Source organism: Acinonyx jubatus, chromosome C1, assembly GCF_027475565.1.
Source record: "Acinonyx jubatus isolate Ajub_Pintada_27869175 chromosome C1, VMU_Ajub_asm_v1.0, whole genome shotgun sequence".
NCBI classification, from domain to species: Eukaryota; Metazoa; Chordata; class Mammalia; order Carnivora; family Felidae; genus Acinonyx; species Acinonyx jubatus.
Window position 1 is genome coordinate 155,130,228 of NC_069381.1, and position 18,399 is coordinate 155,148,626.

The 18,399-nt window shown below is 36.9% G+C and overlaps 1 protein-coding gene across 2 annotated transcripts in view; it reads left to right on the plus strand.

Annotated features, from left to right (window-relative positions):
* Positions 1-18,399, plus strand: part of CERS6 (ceramide synthase 6) — a 314,828-nt gene that overhangs the window by 251,957 nt on the left and 44,472 nt on the right. For both annotated transcript variants that reach the window (XM_015066922.3, XM_015066923.3), the window contains exons 7-8: positions 4,650-4,778; positions 7,490-7,596. In XM_015066922.3, the coding sequence (XP_014922408.1) occupies positions 4,650-4,778; positions 7,490-7,596 (236 nt within the window). The remainder of the gene's footprint in view (positions 1-4,649; positions 4,779-7,489; positions 7,597-18,399) is intronic.

Below are 18,399 nucleotides of genomic sequence, written 5' to 3' on the forward strand. Positions count from 1 at the left end.
CAACAGAAAAAGTATTTACCTATGATTATTCTTGCTATATGTAAGTTTTCTCTGAAATCCTCCCCCACTGCCGTCTGTATGTTTGTGCTGCAGCAGGACTGGAGCCTGACTGGCCACTCTGCCCTGCACGTTGCCAGGTTACCTGCCACAAGTCCACTTCCTGCCCAGCCGTGCTTCTCCCCAACTTTCTGACTTTCACCGTCAGGTTGCAAACTCCCAAGTGAAGAGATAGGAAGACAGTTTGTTATTGATCTCTATTAAAAATGACATGTTATTCTGTCAAAAGTCACACAAATTTCTATGTACCCTGAAGGTTCAAATTAAAAAAAAAAAAACTGTTTAAAAGCCAAAACAAAACAAATAGACATGAGAGATTTCAACGATGGTTGCAGTTGCCATGCACCGAAATCAGTCTTAAATTATGATGTTGTCCTTCTGTTCCTTAGAGAATTTGAAAATCTGTTAAATGGGTAACCTGGTGCTAATTATCTGATTTCTATTCATTCTATTAAAGTTTATTATATTTATTTTATTTGTTAAATTCAGGTTAGCTAATACATGTCATTTGCATCTGAGAGGGAAGAGTTTTCTTTGCCTTACACTTTAGAAATATTTCATATTCTTCACTATTCATGCACATCTAAATCAGCTATCACTTAAAATCTTGGCCTCCTTGGGGCGCCTGGGTGGCTCAGTTGGTTGAGCGTCTGACTTCAGCTCAGGTCATGATCTCACGGTCCGTGGGTTCGAGCCCCGCGTCGGGCTCTGTGCTGACAGCTCAGAGCCTGGAGCCTGTTTCAGATTCTGTGCCTCCCTCTCTCTCTCTGCCCCTCCCCTGTTCATGCTCTGTCTCTCTCTGTCTCAAAAATAAATACACGTTAAAAAAAAAAAAATCTTGGCCTCCTTATTCCCTTTTTCAGAAGGTTCACCAGTGTTTTGCTTTATTTGTTGCAAAGATTATTCCCAAAAGAAACTATAAGAAATTATTAATACTTTATCCAGGAAATGGGAATTTAAGGAACAAGCTTCTTGTTGTTTGTGGGGTTTTTTTCCTAATGAGTAATGAGTTAATTTTGCTTTCATAAAAACTTGCATATCAAGATGAATTTCTGGTGCCTCCTGGAGACAGAGCATTATTTGCAAGACTCTCTGCATCCTGATCATTGCCAAGGGAGTTCCATCGTATAGAACATCAGACTTAGTTTTAATGAGAAGGGTGATCCCTCTGGCCTTTCGTCACTAATATTTTATTTTGTATAAATTCCTCTTGGGGAACTGAATTAAGGATGCCATTTCTCATTCTAACAGTTGGAGATGGAGCCCAAGTAGCTGGAATTTCTGTTGTGGAAGCAACACAGATCAGACTAAGAGGCTGTTCTAGGTTCTCCAAATGCCATTCAGTATGTAATAAGGAAAAAAACACCATTGTCTTACCAGTTTCTGCTATTAAAATGGATGGCTCTTCCTTGAATTCTTTCATTATAGATTCATTCTAATTGACTCTGAGTCAAGACCACATCGATTTTCATTTCTTTCTCTGATAATTAAGAGGGAACAGCCACTGGAATGAGGGCTGAGGTCAGGGTCTGTATTAGGCAGGAAACATGGAAGGAGCCCTTGATCTTGGCTGTGAAGATGTCCAGAAACAATATGGCAGAACAGCAGGAGGTTGGGAACACCAGTGAAGCAGTCTGTTTTGAATCAGGTCTTTGGAATCAGTCCTTAGTCTGAGGGCCAAGAAGAAATCACAGTCTTTCTACCTAATTGCTGCTACCAAGAATGCAGGAAAACATTCTCAACCGAAAATAGTAAGATTCCTGCAGCTATCCCTGTGTGTTCACACCAGTCATTTTCAGCAATAACAAACATGAGGATGAGGTTTCCTACCCTGCATTGATAATGTCCAAGTTGACAATTTATGTATAAAACTATTATTTGGACCAGATTCAATACCTGTAAAAAGAAAGATATCAAGGTAAGGAGATGTAACACATAAAATAATGATTTGCATGGCTTTTATTTGAAGGTATTTTGTATAATGCTTTCTGAGGCAGAAATGTAAAAGACAATTAACTCATTATTCATGCTTTTTTCATATTCATACAGATATGACTGTATAATGAAAATTGGTCTTTTGCCATGGGCATAACGCTGAGTCTCTCAGTAATAAGTATTTTCCAGGACCAGGGGATTTATATGCTGAAATCATTTTCACAAAGCAAACTTTGCCTCAAAAACAAAGCTCTTGTTTTTAGGGGATGCTTGCTATATTGCCAAGATCTTTGTGTTGTTTACCAACAGTTATATCAGATACAAATTAGGAAATTTAATTATAAAATGGTCCTAATCATCCATAAGTGTTTTAATTAGCTTATATTTATTCATTTTTAAACTAAATAGAGAAAACTTCTGTTTTCTTTCAGTAAATCCAGAGCAGTCATTCAGGGCTGAACAATAACAAATGTGGAAAATGTTCTGGTTAGGCGCTCAGCTGGTTAGACTTTAAATCTGTGTATTGAGCTTGGGCAAATATAAACCCACTCAACTATTGGATTAAGTGCTATATGTTTTCATGCAATTATGTTTGAGAAACAGTTTAAAATATCAGTTGATAGGTTAGTTCCACTTGATGCATTGTTTCAAAGTAGTTACTGTCTGGTAGAACACTATACTCCAGGTAATGGAACCTAATACATTTTTGATAACAGCCTGGAGAGAAGAGATTTCATCTTCAGTGGAAAACATTATCAGAACAATTTTCATTGTATGCCTAAGGCATTTGGGTATTGTCCAACTTTAATGATTTAGGAAAATCCTAGATCCCACAAGAACATCAGAAAATCAGAAGTAGGTAAAACTAGTAAGTTGAGTCTGTATATAATCTCACTCATGAAACTCATTAAGTAACATGATCATTATTTCTCTCTGCCAGTGAGCTGAGAACTAAATGGGGAATGTGGTTCTGAAGGAAGGAGCATAGCGGTAGGTCAAGAGTGTGCAAGATTTGGTTCTGTGGTTCTGCTGTGGGCAGTTAGGATTGACTGATGCAAGACGGATAATTTTTCCAACAGTGGTATCCACAATCAACATAATATGGTTAATCTGGAGACTAGGTTAACTGAAAGTAAGAGAAATAGTTGCAATTCCTTTTTAAAATGATCTGACCTTATTCAGGACATGAAAACATTGTTTATCCTAGTAATAAATCAATATGTATGGTTATCAATAACCATACATAGTGGCACTTGCCAAGGCAGAAAAGTAACCTTTGGATATAGTCACCAGAGTATATACAGAACAATTTAAACACTGTGGGTTTAACACACACACACACACACACACACATACACACACACACACACACACACACACACACATTTAACTTTTCATCATTGCCATTTAAAGCTTGATTTTATAAAACATAAAAAAATATTTTTAAGTGTTCTGTATCACAGGAATTTAAATAGTATAAATATCCATAGCCTTGTAGGTTCACGTTATATATATTAAAATCAAATAATTGAATTTTTTTTCAATATAGGAACTACACAATGAAATAAATGGCACAGGACCTAATAGCAATATTTCATTACTTATGGATTAGTATTAGTTACTTTCAAGATCTAAACAAAGGCCATTGTTTAAATGTTTTAAAACGATTTAAAAGTCACCACAGTTGACCTTTCAAATCTGAACCTATATGACATCAATAGCTGCTGAATAAAGCAGTGTATATATGCACATACTTGCTCTCTCTCTTTCTCAGTTTCATAATATGCCTTTCATTTTTGGCTAATTTATTTGTCACTACATGAATAGTGTATTTTTCCAAGGCTTCAAGTAGATAACCATTAGGGCCAATCTTGGCATTTAAAATCCCAGAGAAGTTCAAGTATACTTTGGGAGAGAGAGATTTATAAACAAGAGTAAAAATATTAGTAAATGAGAGACTGTATTTCCAAGCAACAGAAATCCCACATCACAGCAAACCATGTCCAGATGGTTAGAAGATAAATCTATGTCAGAGAAAGATGATCTTTTCATATGGGCCAACAAGCAACTCCATTGAAGTTGACCACAATAAGGATGGCCAATTTACCATTACTATTGCCATTTTTGTTCCTAATGACTGTGGACCAGTAATGGTTAAGATTTAGAGCTTGATTTTGTAGGATTCATCAGAAAAGCCACATATTAGGATTCTTATTTTAACGTTCCAGTGGACAGATTCCAGGAGAAGGATGCAAAATCCCCAGCCACAGAAGTCAGAGAAGTGGTTCAGTTGGACCTGCACGGCTGCCCAAAAGATTTTACTCAAGTACAAATCCAAGTAATGCCTTTCTTTGCTTGAAATCCTGAGGTAATTTCTCCCATAGCTTCAAATTCCTTGGTTTAGTACAAAACACTCTTTATGATCTGGCCTTAGCCTTGGCATTTATCACATTCTCGAGAGTCACTGGTCCCTGGTGTGTGTCTGCCACTCTGTGGTGAACTCCCAGAGGGTACGAAATATATCTTATTCATCTTAGGATCCCCAGTGCTAGGTCCAGTAAGAACCTCAGTAAGTATCTGTTGAATGGTTGAACAGATGGATGGAAATATTGCAGTAGTCTAAGACCTAACATGGCTGTGTTTTTTCCTTCCCCAAGGACTTTGGCATCATGATCCTGCATCACATTGTAGCTATTTTCTTGATTTCCTTTTCATATGTCAACAATATGGCCCGAGTAGGGACCCTGATCCTCTGTCTTCACGATTCATCTGATGCTCTTCTAGAGGTAAACATTTTCTTTCATCTTTAAGAGTTCAAAATCCAGAATTCAGGAAATCCCCAAGACCACCACTTCTATAGTATGCTAGACAGTGTTGGGGGAAGATAGTATATGATTGATTTGAAGCTGCCGAGTGTTTCTTTTGGAAATTGTTAAAGTGAGACTTTAGTATATAAATTTTTGTACTAAGAATGTTGATCATCATAGGATTCTTTATTACTAGAACAATGAAAACCTTCACTATTCCACACTTAAGAAAATGGATGTTTTACAGTCAGAAAATCATTATTTGAATAGGTTTTGTTTCTGGTGTTGTAAAGTTCCACACTGATGTATATGGGAAGTGTAGATAACTCAATTCAGTTATTAATGGTAGTTGTACATCCTGATGAAGTTATTTAACGATCATAGTTTTTGTTCACAATATACATGTTATCCTAGTATTTTTACAGTGAGAAGTGTATATGATTTGCATATTAAATATAAAAACTATGTTCTCTCTATATATAAGTATAAAGAGTATCTGAGGAAATATTGGTTGTATTTTTATTAACTTTCTAAACCATTATTATTTAGGATCATTTAAGTAGCAAAAAACCAAAACCAAACAAAACACCAAGAAAAAGTAAAAGAAAAATGCTTCTAGCATATTTCAAAAGATAAAATCCCATGGAAAATTTTGATGTGGTATTTACTCTTAATCATGGCCCCTATGAAGAGACACACCCAATAGAGATATATAATTAAATAAAATATTTTAAATTTATGCTAAGAAGTTTATGGAACTGGTGAAAGATAAACTTACCAAAGTATAAATTTCATGTAGAAATGGGTCTTAGAATCTATATGCTGAGTTTTTATTCTTCTTGGCCCACAGTTCTGCCCCTTTGAAGTAATACTGTCACTGTGAATAGAGACGTGCCCTCAAATAATGATCTACTATTACAGTATAAGCAAAAATTCCATAGGATAAAATTGAATCTGCTATAAAGACAATTAGTCAAGGCTTGAAATATATATAGCACTTTATGAAAAATTCTGTTCCCTATAAGGCTATGAAACAGAAACACTGCCCTAATGGGCTAAATATGTCAGATGATAGTGTGGCACTGTGATTTTTAAGTGATTTGAGCTAGGCTCTATTTAGCATATTTTTTAAAGGAGAAATGTAATTGTACAAGAGCAATCTGAAAATCAGTTACCATTTGGCTAAATCCTCAGTATGCTTGAAAGTGGAGATTTATTCAGCAATCTACAGTTTTGAAACCAACCCTGTACAGTTTGCCAACTTTAATGTCTATGGAAATGGCTGGTTGAATCTTTGCCACTTTTATCCAGAAAAGAAAATAACCCAGAAATGTCAGTCATATGGCTTGAAAGCAAATATTCTTCATCATGTGGATTTTCTTTACATTATACAGTAATGGTTGAGACTATCCAAATAATGAGATATGTCAACCATCAACTCTTTGAAGTGGGATGTATGACCTCGACATTTCAGAAAATTGCATGTTTGATGCCTTTTGATTGAATACCGGTAAAGAATGTAAGAGAAAAATGGTTTACCTAGGCAGAAGGAGGCAGAAGATGATTTTTTCCTTTCTTACTATAAATCATGGTGTCACACCCAAAGTACTCATGAAATTAAAAGTTCATAATCCTGGCTTCTGCTCAGTTAATAGGTATTTTTTTCTTAGGAATCCATTTCTCTCATAGTTCTGTGTTTTACTTGAAGCTACCAAATTTTAGCTTCTGTGGATGCTGTCAACAATCCTTTCAAGGTTGACTCAGCTAATTTAACTTTCTAAGAAGTAGAAATAATGTTATGAATTGAGCAAGACATCTTCAGTTTATAACCCTGTGTGTGGGAGCGTGCAAATTCTAGGTGAAAATGTAGAAAGAGGTGATCAAGCAAAATTATGTTTTCAGCGTCACCTGTTATTAGAATCATCTGTAAAAAGTAGATGGTAGGAAAAGGGATGTAATTTCTTCCTTAACTTATAATATAAAAAGTGGTCATTAAATTACTGACATAAATTGTTAAGAGTAATTCTCATGGACACTTGGAACATTAGTGACTTTCATCTAGAAAATGACCCATTAATGTAACTTTGAAAATTATACCTAAGTGGATTGATTGAAATAACATTATCTTGACATGTTCTTCATTTCTAAATTTATGAGAATAAGCCAAGAAACTGTCTTCCCAGATATTCCTTATTACTGTTTAAGGAAAACCTATAACTCTAAATAGAAAGAAGAAAGCAGTGCAGAAAGTCTCCATATATTCTGTATAAAGTCTGTGGCCTTAGTGTTTGCAACTCATTAGAGGTTTCAAGGATTGCCTAGTACTTTCTACTCTGACCTGTTATGACAAATTCCTGTGTTGGTGTCTTTGGCTTGCTAATATCCTCTATAATGCAAGAATTTTCTTATTTTTCTGTTTCCCTGAGATCAATCATATAATTGAATTTTTCAGGTTGCTGAATGTGTGATTAAATCTGTGACAGTCAGTAGTTCTACTTCTAGCTAATGCTGCATTTCACTCAACTTGTGGGTAATTTATAAATACTGATGCATGATGCATGACTTTCAAAGTAGCTGGCAATTTAATGCATCTGGTAAGTTATATCTTATAGGAGACTCATGCATATTGAAAGAAGCTTTTCATTTATCAGTTTAACTAAATTAATATATCACATTCCTTCTTTTCATAGGCTGCCAAAATGGCAAATTATGCCAAGTTTCAGAAAAGTTGTGATCTTCTGTTTGTTATGTTTGCCATGGTTTTTATCACTGCACGACTGGGCATATTTCCTTTCTGGTGAGTATGCCAATCTTCTTTCTGTTAGAGCCACCCCTTCCACATAGTCTTTATGAATATTTTGCTTTTGAATTTCATTCCAAATATTTAGTGAGAGGTTTAAAGAAAAGTAGGGGAGGGACTCAAGAAATGCCTCGATGTCTTCTTCCAGAAGAGGGTTGTACTCTTTACTAATACTTCCTGCAGGATAGTTAGAGAGGGATGTGGCTTACAGAGGTTCTGAGGCCACAGAAAGCCGTCTGCCATTTTGGTGTCCAGTCTAGAGTATGATTCAGCAAACTTTAACTATGAAAGTTTGAATCCATAAAGGAAACTTGGTGTTTCAACCAGTTATGTATCAGAGATCCTCTGTACCAGGGGTTTACAAAGTATTGTTTCTGAACTGGTAGCAACAGCATCACCAGGGAACTTGGTAGCAGTGTAACTTACTGGGCCCCACCCCAGACCTACAGAATCACAAGCTTTGGAGTTGGGTCCTAGAACTCTGTGTTTGAATGAGCCTTCCTGATGGTTATGCTCCATATTAAAATTTGAGTACCATGTCCTGCGTAATTCTCTTCATCTGCTGTACGTACAGCTAAAACAGATGGAAGGTATAACCTGAAAGTAATCCCTGAAATTCTCTATGACCTATTAATGTCTGGATGTCTTTTGTTTTGTTGAGAGCTAAGGACACACTATGACTGACTTTGATGGAATTTGATAACCTTTCTATAGAAAATAGGTCCAGTGTCATTAATCTTTTTTCCAGAAGGCTATTACTTGAACTAGAAAAGAAATGAGCCCCATAACACGTAAAATCTACCACTGATGGCAGATTTTTTTCCATTTTGAGAAATTGATTTGAATGGAGAATTAAAGCAGTGGAAATTGGAAAAAAATGAGAAATTAAGGGTTGCAGTAATAACTTGCCTAAATAGAAAAATAACCATGATAAATCTGGGACTTTGAAGTGAGTATGTCTATCACTGGAGTTCCATAAACAAATTACTACACACACACACACACACACACACACACACACACACACACACCCCTCTCCTTGAGGCTCTAGGCTCTTTTGAACACTTATTTATTATGAAAATCATTTCAAGAAGCAACATTTTGTGTTGACAAAAAGCATTTATAGAACCCCAATATAGTTTTATGTGCTTATAGGTAGGACACACATGTAATGTTGAATGTAATGCATCTGTAATTACTTCAGGTTTGGGGCTGTCTCAAGATTATTGACATAACTGGTGATAAGAATTTAAATAGAAGTAATTTGGGCAAAATCCAGGACATACTTCTCAAGGGAATAATGGAAAGTTTTTCTTACCTAGGGTTTCTGAGAACTGAGTTACAAAGAAATAAGCATCACTCTCAAGTACTTTGATTTGCTTATATCCCTTGAAGGGTAGAATTAAAACTGAGATGCACCCCTTCTCTTTCCCTGTAGCCAATGTGTAAAAAGCTCTGTAGGTTAGACGGTAATGAGTTGCCTAGAACATAGACTGCCAAATATAGAAATTATGTAATGCTACCAAAAAATAACTAATAGGTGTGCCCTGTGACGATGCCATAGACTAGCTGCTTAGAAAAATCCTTACAATCAAATACAAAGTAAGAAATTTTATTGCAAATGCTGTAGGACTTATGCTACCATGCCCCTGCATGCAGCCAAGTTTTTCAAGAGGCAACTTGTGGAGAGAAGTATTTTATTATTCCTAATACAAGCAATAATTTCTATACCTGCTCCCATTGTAGTTGTACATCTAGTGAATGAAATCCTTTTCAGATATATCTAATAAGTTACATTAGTGCCTGGATGACCTTTGTTTCCAATTACTAGAGTGTAATGAGTATTTTTAGTGTTTAAAATTACCACATGCATGACAATCACCAATAGTGTTTTAAATATTTTCCTTAATACTGTGAAATTATTTTACAAGTTCCTTTTAGATTAGGAAATCCTAGAATTGAGAGAGACTACAGGTCACCAGCCCCAGAATCTTCTGCCACCTCTGCCCGGGATAGGAATTCTGTCAGTTTCCCTGATCTAGGAGTATTCCTTCAAAGGTTGAGGTAGAAATGGGTTCTTAAATGAAACAGAAACTTGGGTCTTTAAAATTTATAAGCTAGAGGTTCTTAATCTGTTTAGAAACCCCTGAAACAGTACAAAAAATATGTTTGTGTGTGTATTTTTTTCCTGGAGGAGAGGGTACATGGCTTTATTAGATTCTCAACGAGATCTGTGACTCCCTCCCCTCTTCAAAAAAGTGCCTCTGGAAACAGACTAAGTGTACCTGCCACTTCGAATGGAAAACTCTTAAGAACGTGAAGATCTCCAGCATATCATCTGTAGGCTTTCTTTTCATCAGAAAGCATCTTTAATCCCTTCAATTATTCCTGCTTATTGTTTGCTCGCCTTTGTTTGTTCCTGAGAATTCCTCTTGTCATGATGTTCCAAATGTGGATTTCCTGTTATAAAATACAAAGAACTAAAAACAAGTTTCATTTAGAACTGCATTACTTGGGGTGCCTGGGTGGCTCAGTCAGTTAAGCATCCGACTTCAGCTCAGGTCATAATCTCACAGTTTATGGGTTCAAGCCCCGCGTCAGGCTCTGTGCTGACAGCTCAGAGCCTGGAGCCTGCTTCAGATTCTGTATCTCCCTCTCTTTCTGCCCCTCCCTTGCTCATGCTTTGTCTCTGTCTGTCTCTCAAAAATGAATAAATGTTAAAAAAAAATTTAAAAAACTGCATTTCTTTAATGCAGCTTGCCATTGCATTAACTGCAAGCATCTTTGACGTTGTATTGTTGGTGATCTGATAAACATCTGAGCTCCTGCCAGACTAGATCTTCTTCGTCCTGAATTTATTTTTATGTATTTTTATTTCTGTAATGATTTATTTGTATACCTAATTATACAAACTGTATTCCTACCTATTCATTTTTATCATGCTGTTTTCAAATATTCTAGCCCAATTAAGGTCTTCTGAACTACATCCATTGCCATACCTGTCTCTTCCACCTTTATGCTACTTAAGCATATGCCTTTCATGCTTCTCCCAACTCATCAATGAAAAAAGTTGACCTAGAGGTACTCCTGGTACACTGCACTACTGAAGAATCTCTGGGTTGACCTCAGTCTCTCCACCGCCAGTCTTTCTTTATGATCTTTCTACTTGTTACTGTTGTCTCATAACTGCTCTGTCATCATGCCTGCTATTTCCCCACATTTTTTTAAGGTGTAATCAAAGACTTTATCAAAGGTCTTGTGAAAGTCAGAATTTACTCTGTTGTTTGAGATATCCTCTGCACTTGTAGAGGCAGGGTGAAAAAAGAATATGGGGCCCATCCGGCATGACTTGATTTTAGGAGACCTTTGTTGGCTTCCGGCTCTTCATTTCTAGGTACTTATCCCCATCTGTTTGATTATCTATCTGCAACAGTGAGCTTATCAGTCTAAAATTTCCAGTCTTTTCCTTTTCCATATTGTTTAGGTGTGGACTTTTAGCTCCCAATATGCCACCATTTTTTAAATGTATTCTGTGAATATTTATTGGGTACCTCCTATATAGCCAGTAAGGGGCTGGGTACTGAGAATTCAGACACAGGACCTGCCTTGGGGCACTTGGTGTCAAACCCTGATAGGTCCCTTCATTATTCTGGTTTATAATTTATATAATATAATATTCTGGATTATAAATTATTTTCTGAACATTTTCTGGAAATAAGTAAGATAACTGGATTGTCAGTGTTAAATAGTTTGGTTGAGGTACTAAGGCGCTTTGACAACTAAATAGAGCATTATACTACATAGACTGTGTGTGTGAAACAGTCACTGGCTACTAGAGGGAAGGACCTGGAGGCAGAGTGGACTTCAGTTCTAACAAGCATTTTATTAACTTCTTTCTCCTTCAAGTACTTGTGCTTCGTGGAAGAAGAAACAAAATTGTTCCATGTGCTCTCTGCTCCTCATAGTTTTCAGTCTATTTACATTGGAATCACCAGCAAAATCTTCCGGGTTCCTCCTGACCATACATGTGTTCCCACATCAGCCATCAGAATTTTTGTAATTTGTGAGTTTAACACTGGGATCATTCTTCTTTTTAATTAAGTTTATTTATTTATTTTGAGAGAGAGATGGGGGAGAGTGGCTGAGAGACAGAGAGAGAGAGAGAATCCGCACTGACAATGTGGAGCCTGATGCAAGGGCTTGAACTCACGAACCGTGAGATCATGACCTGAGCCAAACTCAACAGACGCTAAACTGACTGAGCCACCCACATGGCCACTGGGCTCATTCTTTGTTGTGTCTTCAGTCCATGTCTCATCTCACCAAGACAGCATCCACCATGATTAGCCTTTTCAGATTCATATATAGCTCAGACTTGGCTTTTGGCCACAATACATTCTTCTAAAACAGCATTGTCCAACAGAAATATAATTCAGGCTTCATATTAATTTTATAATTTCTAATAGCCACATTAAAAAAGTAAGAAGAAGAGGTGACATCTATTTAAGTAACATTTTATTTAACTCAGTATATCCAAAATGATAGCATTTTAACATGTAGTCAATATTAAAAATTATTGATATTTTCATTCGTTTGTTGCACACCGAATCTTCAAAATTGGGTATGTGTTTCACAGTACTACATCACTCAGAAGTCTTTGTATTTTAGCCTTTTTGTTGTAGTTGGCCAGTCAATGATTTTATCATTTTTGAGAATAAGCCCATCATTGTAAACTGTTACCATTTTCATTTATCTGTATCTGTCTTTCCTAAACTCCAGTTCGGTATAATCCCTAGAATTCCTAACAGTTTCCCATATTTTATGAAGCTGTGGTTTCAACTGGCACAGAGTAGATTGTGCTTAATGTCATTTGTGGCATGTATCACAATGCCTTGCCCACAATGGCTATTCATTAAATATTTGTTGAGTGCATTAGGTACTCTTTCATTCTAAAAAAAATCACACATCTGTTTTCTTAGTTGAGCTTTTAAATCATTGTGAAGTGGATAGGGGCAGTCTCTCCTTTATTACACAGAGAAAACCGATTCATTTAGTCAATGATTTACCCAGTCTCTTCTGGATTCTGTTCTCCTGACATCAGTTCAATTCAGCAAGTACTTACTAAGTTTCAGGTGTTTCTTCCTACATTACAATACTATCTTCTTTAAAGATTAAGCCATAAAGCTGTTGATAAGATGCATTTTTGGTAGTTGTTACATAAAGAGTAATTGATTGTCTCTATCATTTGACCCAGCTAAGACTCCAGAGGTATAGTAGGAATCGTTATCTCCCAGCCATAAGAATCTAATAACAAACAAGGGAAATCTATACAGATCCTGACAGGGAAGTAACATGGTGTAGTCTGTAGAACGACTACTTGCTTTTGGTCCTGGTTCTCCCCCCTCTGAAGACCGGGTGTATAACTTCTCTGCATCTATGTCTCTATCAGAAAAATAAGAATAATAGTAATCATTCCATCTACCTTACCAGGAAATGTTAAGGATAAATGACATACTGCTTGTAGTGATGTTCTGTAACTGTAAAGTACTTTTTAAATATTAAGGATTTTTAAAAATCTATTATTATTAAAAATGGAAATTGCCATTATGGCCAAGTGGCTAGAAATTTTTATTACATTTTATAGCCTCCAACTAATCTAGATTAAGAAACCATAATCATAGGCACTTTTGAAATAAAATTTTACAAATTCTTTCTCCGATTATGAGATTCAGAATATCTTGTTTCAGTCACTTCTGTTTTCAGTACTCAGTGAGCATATAATATCAGATGTGCCGCAGGTTGCCTTATTCTCTCAAATTCTAAGTGACCATACTAACCCTGAGCCACCAGAAGTGACCATTACCATTCACAGAATCTCACAGAATTTCATGAAATGCAAGTATATGTCAGGTTAGTTCTTTCCTACAAGTCACAGATTGACAGATCATTATCCAGCTATGAATGGGCATACCACAATTGCCAAAACCTCTTTCTGTGGCCTAATGTTGAATCTCCACTTCCCCATTCATGTCCCATTAAATGCTAACCCGGTGACTACGGGAAAGTTAGAGTTTGTCAGTGGTCTGCTGTTATTCAGACGAAGCATGTGACATCTCAGTTGTTTTCTGTCCATCTCTGTTCTGCAAAGTAAGAGAATTATTGCTGATTTGTACTCTCTGAAAGTTTCTGCAATTAAAAAGAAAAAAAAACTGTTACAGAAAAGCTTAGATCATTCTTTTAGCATTTTCCATAATAAGATTTGAAATTCATCCAGATGCATATGGGAATATCATCTTCTCCTCTAATTTATTTTTAAAGACATACTTTACCAAAGTAGTGTGGCTTATATGCCTTTCTGAATATCTGATAAGATTAGTCTCAGAGTTCACAAATATGGAGAAGCTGGGTGTGTTGTCTTTTTTTTTCTAGAATCCGTTGACAGATTTTCTCTGACATTTTCCTTAGTGTTGGTCTTTGTTAAATATATTTTAAAGAAAAAGGATGAAATCTGAAATCTCTCAGCTATTAGATATTGTGGCTATTTGGTATATTTTTAATAAGACTTACATGTATTGGCATCAATTAATACCTTCAAAAGATATGGTAGAGATGGATGGAAATAATATGTTTGGAATGTTTTGCTTCTTTTCATGTGAACATAATAATGTTTTATAATGTCAAGATTGAAGGGTTAGACCAGGAGTCAAAAAACTATGTCCTGTAGGACAAATCAGCCCCATTGCCTGTTTGTATAAATTAAGGTTTATTGGAGCATAAACTTGCTCCTCTGTTACATGTTGTCTTTGGTTGCTTTCTGCTACAATGGCTTGAGTAGTTGGGACAGAGTATATAGCCTGCTAATCCTAAATTAATTGACCAGCTGTTTCTTCGAAGAAAAAGTTTGCCAGCTCCTGGGCTAGGCCATTAACAATTAGTCTGGTGAGTAAAAAAGGTAGCGCAAGGAGTGGTGTATTCCGTGTATACAGCTTTTGGATGTCTCTAGAAGTCTGGTCTACATTAGGCAAAAAACACGCAGGTATTCTTAATACTGTGTATGAGGTGCGCAGAATATGCTCCCAAATATTTTCCTATTGTAACTTGAAGCAAAAACAACCAAATATGGTATCCTAGTAATGTTCTCTGCACAGAATTTATATCTTAAGTGTTCCTTTCCTCCCTCCCAATCATTGCAGAGAACCCTTTGCTAAGGGGAAGAAGGAAAAGAAAATAACATTGTTTGTTCAAAGTTTCATAAAATTCTGTACGGCCATTTTATCTGTTTTAAAAATATCTGAGTATTGCAATAAAATCTAATGCCAGGGACAGAGATCTGCAAATTCTATATTTGACCAAGAATCTCACTTATTTGAGAGTGATGCTTTGTGGAAAATCCTGTAACCGATGAAGAACCCGCATCACCTGTTTCCACTTTCTTATGTTACCATAAAGAGCAGCTGTGTTTTTTGTTACCATAAAAACAGCCGGGCCAGTTTTCTTCTCCATCATTTACCCTCACCTCCCTGACCGTGGTCCCTGGCTCGCTCCTGTCAACGGGCCACTCTGTCCAGGCTAAGCCCCTTCTTAAGAGCTCAGCTCTGGACCACCTTGTCTCTGCCCATTGCCTACTTCTCAGTCTGGACCAGTACTGGCACCATCCCAGAAACCCTCCCTGCACGATCCTGGTGTGCAGTGCTCTGTGCCACTGTCAGTGAAGGCCACCCTGACTGCGTCCTTTCATTCTCAGAACTTCATCCATACCTCTGAATGTCATCTCTGGGATGGCAGTGTAGTCAAGGAAATGGAACCACAGTATCATCAGCATCCCTGGAATCATCCTATTTCTTGGTCGGATGTATCTTATCACATATTATTACTTAGCTTTTTATGTCTTTAGGACAAGGAAACAAACACTTTATAAATTCCTCATAGACAAGGAGCCATTTATTCTTTGTAAATCTATTCATTGCACTTCACTGTGAACCTGCTGTGTGGTAGGCACAGTGTCGTTGTTGGGGACATAGATATCGATTAGGTCTTGAGCCCAGGAACATTCAGCACTGCAGAACCATCAATAAATATTTGTTAAATCAGTAAATAAAAATTTAGAATTTCCCATGCAGCTTGGTGCAATTGCGACTGGGACTTTGCAGCCTGAATGTGTCTTTCCTTATGATATAGAACAGTCTGATCAAAGAAGACAAAGGTGGCAGTGACTCAGTAGCTTTCAAGTGCTCGGGAGCATTGCAGCCACTGAATCATTTGCTCAGACAGGATTTATAAGAACAGAATTGAGCAATTGTTAAATAAGTACTACCTTTTTCCACAGCAGATAATAAAACAGAAACGCTAAATGTCAAAGAATTGGAAATACAGGAGTTAAATAAATGTAAGGAAAAGCATAGCACAAGTAGCTATACTGAAAATGCAAGCTGTGGCCAGGAGCCTGCTTGAGGGCAGGATGAGGATGTGTGGCACGGTGGCTCTTGGTAAGTGAGGCACAAAGAGAAGTGGTCAAGAGGTTGCAGGGCAGCGTGGGGAGAGACCAACTGTTCAAGAGAAGGAGAAATAGGAAAAAAAATAGGGCATCTTTCCTCCATGCATGGGATCACCAGAGAAGGTGAGCAAGCACACGCAGAAGGGTGCCCTGAGAGGGTAATTAATTCTGTCCCAGGGCCCGGACAGTTGTGGCCAGCCAGCATCAGGGACTTTTCATCCAGCTTATATCAGTTGCAGGCTAGGACCCCAATCTCAAATTCATAGTAAACTCCACGTCTTTTAGAGCAACTTGCACCAACCCAATTTAGCTGCCTTAATTTCCTTTTTCTGAAAGGACCGCATACAAACCCACACCTAATTTTCACAGACACTGGTGTCTTAGATTGCTTTGTGTTCCACGCAGCCTCATCCCGTGCATTAAATAGAGTTTTCAGAAAATAAATCTCATTTGTTGGTTGCTAATACTTTGTATCGTGATCTTTGAGTTACATATTCAGTGGTTATGACAAAATGTTATTTGAAGCATTCATTGAAATATTTATTAAAACTTGAAGAAATGATTCTGGATACCTTCCATTTTTTAGTGACACATACGAATGGCTTGGTTGAAACCATTCCAAAAGTTCTAAAATTCTGAGAAATAAAGAAGTCGTATTTTAATCACTTAACATTTTAGATTGCTTTTTAATTGAAATGTAAACACAGCAAAATGTATTTAATGAAATATAATAGTCTGTTTACTGCATGGTAGTGTGTGCTAATCAAATCAGGAAGTATTGGGGATTATTTCTCAAAATAGGCTCCAGGCAGGGCTCTGGTTCACCTGTGTTCCAACTTCATCTCCTATTTTCTCGCCTACTGTGCTCTGCAATCATAGTTGATGGTATGGATATTAACTTCAGGCAGTACAAGGTTATAAACCATCGAATAACAGTAATACATTTTTCAGTGACTTTTTCTTATGTTGTTTTGATAATCAGTGAACAAAACAGAGTTTTCTGGTTATTATTAACTAGAATATTTCTATTCATCAAGGTTTTAGTCCACCAAATTGTTCTTGTTCTAATCTGGTGGACCTATAAGGGTGTTTTCATCTCCTGTCTACTACTGACAGACAAACACCTTGGTAAAGCAACGAATACTTAAAGTTGGCATTAAAGTACCATGTGAACACATCCCATTCAGTCACTTCAGGAGCCAGCATGAAATACTGAAGGAATCTTTCTTTGTGTACAGGTCTCTTAAATCACCTCTCTTCCCCAGTTTGCAAAGTCAGCACTTTATTTAAAAGGGTCAAAACCCTTCCCTTATACAGTAAGTCTATATCTTCCAGAAATAAGTCAGGTGCTTCACAAAATAGGTTAAAGCTGCGGCAACAAAGTACAGAAGATACAGAGCTTAAACGTCTCTCTCAGTCATGAATTATTCATGGAGTTTGACCCCCTTTTCTCTTCCTTAGCCATATGATTGCATTTATTTCAAATTATGTCCCCCTCATCCTCAAACGTGTAATTAGATGGTCGAGTCCCCTACTCTCGTAGCAATCACATGACATTTTCTTGAAGCACTGTTCTAATGCTATTGTTTGATAATCATTCATTCTCATGTCCCCCTTCACTCAAGAGTGAGCCTCGTCAGGGCTGCGACCATATCTTATTCTCCTTTTACATGCCTAGTGCCATGCATGTCACCTGATACGCTTTAAGTTTGCTGACTTTTCTGGGTCTTAATTTGGAATTCACTTTCATAAAGGTGTTCACCCCAGGCAGATAGTTTGTTTATTTGTGTACTAATTTCAATATAATAGAGTCTCATTCTATTTTCTTTCTTCACAAATCGGGGAGAAATATTCTGAATGCCAGACTAATGCTTTTATAAATATCCTCTTCTCTTGAGCCCACATATCCTCACCAATTCACCTACCATAATTTCCCCAGCCTAGCATGCTGTCCCCCCACAGCTAGTGTTTGGGACGAGCTCTATTTCAGGCATAGCATGTAGGAGACTGGACTTTGGGTGGCCCAAACTGGACATACTGACTTGTGACTATTCTCTTTCTTTTAACTTGATTTCTGCCATTCCTTCAAAGGTTTGGGGAAGATGATGAATTTTGCCTTTTTCCGAAAATAACTGCATGAACAACTAGGATCATTGCTGATTTTTATCTTCTGGCCTACTTTTTCTCACACAAAAAAGAGGTGAAATAAAGTGGGTGCTCCATCATATGTAAATATATCTTACATATATCTAAAAACTACTTATATCCATAAATATATATTTATCATAGATAAATATTTATAGGTA